General features: G+C 46.1%; 1 protein-coding gene across 1 annotated transcript; it reads right to left on the bottom strand.

Annotated features, from left to right (window-relative positions):
• Positions 1-5636: 5636 nt before the first annotated feature.
• GPR148 (G protein-coupled receptor 148) lies at positions 5637-6695 on the bottom strand. The gene has a single exon (XM_054639768.2). The coding sequence runs from the start codon at positions 6693-6695 to the stop codon at positions 5637-5639; it is 1059 nt and encodes a 352-aa protein (XP_054495743.2).
• Between the last annotated feature and the right edge of the window lie 248 nt (positions 6696-6943).

Raw genomic sequence — 6943 nt, 5'->3', positions numbered from 1 at the left:
CCGGACCAAACAGTCTGCGGCAGAGAAAAACAGTTCCAGGTACTGTTCCCAGCCTGCTTCATGCGACTGTCACACGCTGTACCAGAGGGGGCAAATGTTCAACGGGCCAGGAGGGCCCAAGTCTCAAATCCCAGCATCTGGGTCAGTTGTAGGGAAAGAAAAACAAACATTGAAGAGGTCACGCCCGGGACGCCCTGGGACACTCTTGGCCAAAGACTGGGAACATATTCCCGTCCCTCCTCCCCTGCCTAGTTGCTGGAAAGAGCCAACTCGCTATTAAATCAAGACAGAAAATGCAGTGCAAAACAAATCTCTCCAAGCAGAGAGAAGTGACTTCTTCCAGCCTCCCTCCCTCTCTGTAATGTCTCCCTTTGCCTTATACAGTATTAAAAATAATATTTCTATCATGTTAGGCTGGGAAAAAACCACAGGTTTCTGAATTTCAGCACACTAGTGCCTGAGTGCTCAGTGGTGTGGCAGGGCCTGCAGACAGTCCTGGTGCAGGCTGAGCAGGGCAGGCACAGCCCGTGGGGTGGGTCAGCCCTCCAACAGGTCTGTGTCCTTCCCTCAGAAAGACTGCAGGAAATCCTGTCTCTTCTGCAATTTGCCCCATGCCTTGAACTCATCTCTGCAATTTCAGCCAATCCCCACACTTTCTCACTCTAACTTTCCCACAGGCCTTCCATTTTCAACTACTTTTTAATTGCTCCCCTTCTTTCTTTACGTTCCTGTCGTTCTGCAGGGTCAGCACTTCTCACACTTCCATGCTGGCCCCCACTCTGCTTTTCAGAGGGCATGAAGAAGGACCCTCCAGACAGAGTGTTTTATTTCAAAAGGTTTTTGAGAAGAGCAGTTACCACCTTTGCCTTGGTTGGTAGCACTGGCTGGTCTAGAGAGACAGAGAAGGTGGATGAATGGGGGGAGTCTCTCTTTACTCTTTAGGAGCTGCATTTTGTATCTTTACCTGTCGGGAAAACTAATTATAGCAGCTGTTGAATCTGACTAGTTCTTCCTACTGAGAATCATCCTAAAAACCAGTAGCCCTCAGGAACTGGTTGCTGATTTTCTCCCTGTAATGTTTGTAGCAAAAACTTGTATTTTTTTTCCTTGAGAAAGATAAACTACTGAATTAGAAAAAAGTTGTCCAAATAAACTTCCTAATACAAATTCTTAACTCCACATCTCAAAGGCAGGAAACAGCCTCTTGTCTGTCCCAAGGTGGTTTCCTAGTCACATGTGCAGACCTTGGGCAATCATAAGCCAAAACAGCCCTCGCTGACAAACACAAAACAGCACAACCACAGCTTGGCTCCTTTCCCCTCTCCTAAGTCATGAATTGCTCACAAATTCTGACATTTTAATAGCAGTGAGTGAAGAGTTGTGGTTATTTGTCTCTCTACTCTTTGTACCTTCTGGATTCATGTTGCAATCCGAAGGACTTGAAATACACTGAAAAACAAAAACATCTAAATCAGTAGTTTTATACAGACACCAAAAATCACAAGGTTTGTGAAAAAAGAACCAGCAGTGCTGTTTGCCAGCAGCGAGGTGGGGGCGGAGACAGAAGACAACAGAAATCAAGTTTCAAAACCTTGCAATTTCCTTTTCCTATGACAGGCTCTTTCCCATCTGCCGTGCATCCCCCCCTCCGGCAGGGAATGGCCACAGCCGCAGTTCCTGCCCGAGGAGCACAAGTATCAGGTGTACAAAGCAGTGACCAGCGAAGCACGGAGCTGACTGTCCCTGCAGGAGCTGCCTCGGGGCAGCTGCTGCTGCTCCCCAGCCCTGACACAGCCCCAGGGATCTCGGCTGCCCCCAGTGCAACCAGGCAATGGCACTTTCCTTCTGCCCTCTTCGATATTACAGTTCCAGTAGAAAATGACACAGCCAATTGATGGAGCAGAAGTAGACACTCCAACAGTAATTACGAAAACTGCAGGGGGTTAATTAGTTTTACTGAATAATTACTCAAATGCTTGCAATGAACTGTACCTCAGATCCAAAGCTGTGTGCTTGTTTACCTGCATGGAGATCCTCTGTATCTCCTGACAGCGAAACTGATCTCATTTGAGGCACAGACATATCTCTGATGTAATTATGTCTGCAGTGATGTATGGCACAGCCCCAGTCCCTGGAATGCAGGTCTGACTCCCTTCAGTCTGCAGGTTACAGACAGCAAACTGCACTTTAAATCCAGCCAGGAGAGGGAAGAGAGCAGAGGTAAACGTTGTGACAGCACTGGCACAAGAAAAGAGGGGAAAAACTGACCAGGAATATATTTAGGCTATAAATTAGAATACCTTTAGTGATTCATGCTGCTGCAATTCATTAAAGGATTACTGCCCCCAGCTGCCAAATCACATGTTAAAGCCAACTGCTCTCCATTTCACTTCAAATTAAAATGCAGGGCAGCCAAACTTCTTGACGTCTGAGAAGTTCACTTATGTGACCTGGGAGAGGTCGATTACTGGGCTCTGGTAAACAGTCTCAGTTTGAATTTCCAGAGCTTATGTGGAGACATCCATACAAGGCTGCTGATCACTACACCCATGAGGTTCTGAAAAATGCAGAAGCCTAACATTCTTTGAGACAAAACCCACAACATTTATGAAAAGCATTATAGGAACCCAGTGCTTGTGACATTGCCCTGGTGAGCCCTTTGGAAATCCCAAAGGCAAATTGTTCAGGCACATGGTGTGTTTCTTGTATGCACACACTATAACCTGCTGCTTTTGTACCAAACAGCACACTAATATTCCATGGGAAGAAGTTGTTTACAAGCAGTCACTTAAGAAAAAGGTACCTATCTAATGTTAACCACTTTAAAGAGAATTAATATCAGCTTGAAATGATCTTTCTTAGAAGACCATCTCCACAGAGCAGTGTTTTGTTTGCCTGGTCCTTGTGATGTCACTGTGGGCAGACTTTATACATACATGAACTTCCCACAATCACTGATTCGTGTGCTCTGTCTTTCAGCATCCTTTTTTATGTTACCAAAATTCTTGTTGTAGCCAGGACATGTGTATGTAAGAGAGAGTTACAGAATTGGCAACAGAATCCTGTCCAGATTATACCTTCACAATTGTCAGAGGGCAGCAGGAGGACCAAGTACTGTTAACTTGCTGTTACACAAAGTCACCTATGGCTCCATATAGAATTACCTTACTCTGTGCTATTTACACAGTTATCTTTACTACTTATCATGAAAATTTCCAATTGAGGTAAACGTGAATGGACCTTGCATGGACAAAACAACCTGTGAATTATCAGCATCCTTGTCATTGGGCACTGGCATAAAAATTTGGCCCAGGATATTAAAGCCTGGGGATTCACAAATGCCTCTTCCATTCCTGATCTTCCCACGTGCCAAAGGGGTTCAGCAGAAAGAGCCTGATCCAGTCTGCAGACATTTTTCCCATCCTTCCTATGTATTATGGAAGACCCCTGTTACAGGTTGAATATAAAGTACACAAATATAGTTTCTGTGACAGATGTCCATGGTGCATTCATCTTGGAGAAAAATAAAAGCAGCCAGTAAAAAGCAACTTCTAGATCCTTTTATTGAAGAGGACTGAGAAGCACAGAACCATGGTTAAAGCCAATATGCAATATTACAGTTCATTCACTTGCCACAATTTTACCTTAGAGATACTTCTCACACCAGAAGTGTCCCTTAGCAGCAAAGCCTCTAAGACATCCCTGCTCATTCCCCCACCTCTGAACTGGAATTTGTTACACCCTCAGTTGTGCTGATGCAGCTGTTTTCAGAAGATCCTATAAAAAAGATTGCTGGGATAACCTCAGTTAAAATGAAAACACCACTTCTCTTTGAAGAGATATTTTTAACCTGCAACCCCAGAAGCAGTTGCATCAGCAAACAGGAGAGAGTGGACACTGCAATGTGAGGAGAGTAAAAGCAGTTTGGGAATGAGGAGAGAAGATCAGCAGGAACTGCTCGAACTCACTTTCCTGCCAAAAACATTTCATGCAACCAGACACTGATCTCCTCCTGGCTCACACGTAGTGGAATTCTTCAGATGAGTGTGAAATAGCCAAAAGCCACATTCAGCACTTTCTGTATATTGCTTTAAGCAAACAGAAGGTGGAGAGAGTCTGCACAAGGAAAATACTGCACAGAGTGAAATCAAGGACCTTTTTAAAAGTCCAATGTATTTATACATAAACATAACAAATTCTAAAAATATTATCTTTGGAAATACAGAACTCTTTTCTCAAGTTCAAGGGACAGAATAGCAATTTAAATTTCCCACATCATTAGATGTTTATATCTGATGACATTTTGGTTTCTTCAAAGGTCAGACATATGTTTCGCTTGTATGTCTTCTGTAGGTAGGTGGCTGATCTGGAAAACCTAAAATGGATCTCATTTTTCTTGCCCCAGTACACCAACCTCTCTCCTGACCTTCCCGAGGCTTTGGTGGCAGGTACGCAGCAGCAGCTCTGACATGGTGTGGCTGTAAGCTGAGATCAGGCTGCTGGGGGAGATTTTTGTGAGGCAGAACTGGGAGCTGCCTGGGCAGAGATTCAGAAGTGGTGTTCACACTCAGTCCCTCGCCCCGGGTCCTGTCTGAGCCGCAGTGTGGGTGCTCCTGTGCCCAGCCTGGCACCTCTCTGCTCCTGCCCTGCTGCCCCAGCTGCTGGGCTCAGCCTTGGGCAAGTCACCTCAGCAGGGCCCCAGCAGGGACTCAGGATTTGGGCTGCCCCAGGCTCCTGCAGCACCCACTGGTGCTCAGCCGAGGCTGAGCCGCCCCAGCAGGGACTCAGGGCTTGGGCTGCCCCGGGCTCCTGTAGCACCCACTGGCCCCAGCAGGGACTCAGGGCTTGGGCTGCCCCGCTGGGCTCCGCGGGCGCAGCAGCTCCGCACCCGGCAGGGAGGGAATGGCACCCGCTGCCCCTGCCCTCCCTCCCCCAGCAGCACTTCCATCACTCTGTGATGCCTGGCAGTGCCATGTGCTGGGCTGTCCAGCGGACACTGATCTAAGGTGGCTTCCCATCAGGAGGAGATTTTATCAAAGCATCAGTGTTTTGCAGATTGTCACATGGAATCCATAAGGCAGCGAATACACCAGCACACTGCACAAGTTGAGCAATGGTGTTACACTTGAGTGCAGCAGTTTCCAGAGGCACCTCTCTGTGCAAGTTCTCAAGAACAGGACTTAGGATGCCAAGCCTGCAAGAATGTACTGTGTTAAAGAAATGGTTGTTGTTTTTACAGCACATTAGCTTAAGGATCCTCTGCTGTAGGTGATGCTGTCACAAGACCTGTGGTTACTTCTTTGCTTTGCATTATCTATTTTTAATTTTCTTTTCTCCAGAAAGGCATCTGGAACAGGTGGGTGAAAATGACCTTGATTCAATATCTCTTCCAGAAGGTCCTGCTTTCACATCAGAACAAAGCTTGGAACTTCATCCAGGGTAGCATTCACTATATTCTCAGCTGTGTCGTGATGAAAGATGTGTGGCCTTTTGGCACAAAGGAGGCAGTGATGAACCCATGTTTTCTTACTATGGATTGATCACCTCTCCACTTCAGAAGCTGGGTGATTTCCATCAGTCTTGCACTATAACAAGGTGAGGACAGCTCCTGTGCTGTGACTGTGCTCTGTGTTGCCTCAGGAGGGTGGTGGGGCAGGTGACACTGGGTGAAGCTGCTTCCTCCTGACAATGGATTTGAGAGAGGCTGAGATCTCTCTGTATCGAAGCCCATACAGAAAAGGGAACAGAACTTTAGGAAGAATCATGAGGACATTGCAGACTGTCAGGGAGACCAAGATTCCTGTCTGTGGTCTGATGAAAACATTAATGCACAAGAATGATTCTACAAAAAGGGCCAAGAGTGGAAAGAAGTAAAAAAATAAGACAGTGTTGTGCATTACAAAAGTTACACTTGCTCTGGAGCAGATGCTCCCCCATATACCCGAGTGTTTGGTTTTAAAATACAGAATAGCATAGCAACAAAATATTACAGACAGGCAGAGAATGATAACTGTGGTAGAAAGCCAGAAACAGAGCTTCACAGCATCAGTCCTGTTCAGAGTTAATATTAGTATCACTGGAACTGAGCACATTTCCAGGACACAGGGCACAAAGCTGTGGGTAGACCATAGCACCAAGAAGAAAATCCCAGGGAAAGCAGCAGAACACATCCACAGTAATACAAGGACTTTTTTCGTTCGTGAGGGAGGCAGAATAGCAATGTAGCGCAGAGGAAACAAAACAGCGATGTACGTGTCCAAGACTATTGCAACAGCTGTGAACAGGCCCCCACAGTAAGCCACTGCCAGCAAAAATAAGAGGAGGACACAAACTTCCTTTGGGAGGTGTAGACATGCTGCATTGAGAGCAGCTGACAGGGTGTAGAAGAGCAGGTAGATCAGATCAGAAAGCAGAGCGTTTCCCAGCAGCATGTACCTCGTTTCCTGGCGGATTTTAAACCGAGAGAAAATCACAAATAAGATGGTTGGGATGATGAGGACACCTGCCACGAGACAGACAACTGGAGAGATTAAGAACATCTTCGTGTTTGTGCCTGATGGGGTGAGAGACCATTCCTCCAGCAAAAGTAGCAAAGTTGTGTCATCCAGATTTGAGGAACTGTTGAACTCTCTCTCCCTGAGGCGGAATGCAGATCTATTCGCTCTCCTCACTGAGGCACAGCCGGGGAAGTTCATTTCCTTAGGATTTGGGGAGGATTGTCTGACTTGGAGAAAGCAAGATCTTCTATGCTGAGTCCTTAGAAAGGCAAAGGAAGCAGAGGATGCAAAAAGCCCACGGAAGCAAAGTGATTTCTGTAGCCAATTCTACCAGCTCTCCTCAAGGACAGAAAGTTCAAACTTGCAAGTGAATTCTGTGGAGCCAAAAGATGGTTTTGCCTAAAAAGGAGATTTTAATTTCTTTCTGCAAAATCTAATTAGAAAAG

The sequence above is a fragment of the Agelaius phoeniceus genome, chromosome 10, assembly GCF_051311805.1.
Source record: "Agelaius phoeniceus isolate bAgePho1 chromosome 10, bAgePho1.hap1, whole genome shotgun sequence".
NCBI classification, from domain to species: Eukaryota; Metazoa; Chordata; class Aves; order Passeriformes; family Icteridae; genus Agelaius; species Agelaius phoeniceus.
This window is presented reverse-complemented; position numbering and strand designations above follow the sequence as displayed.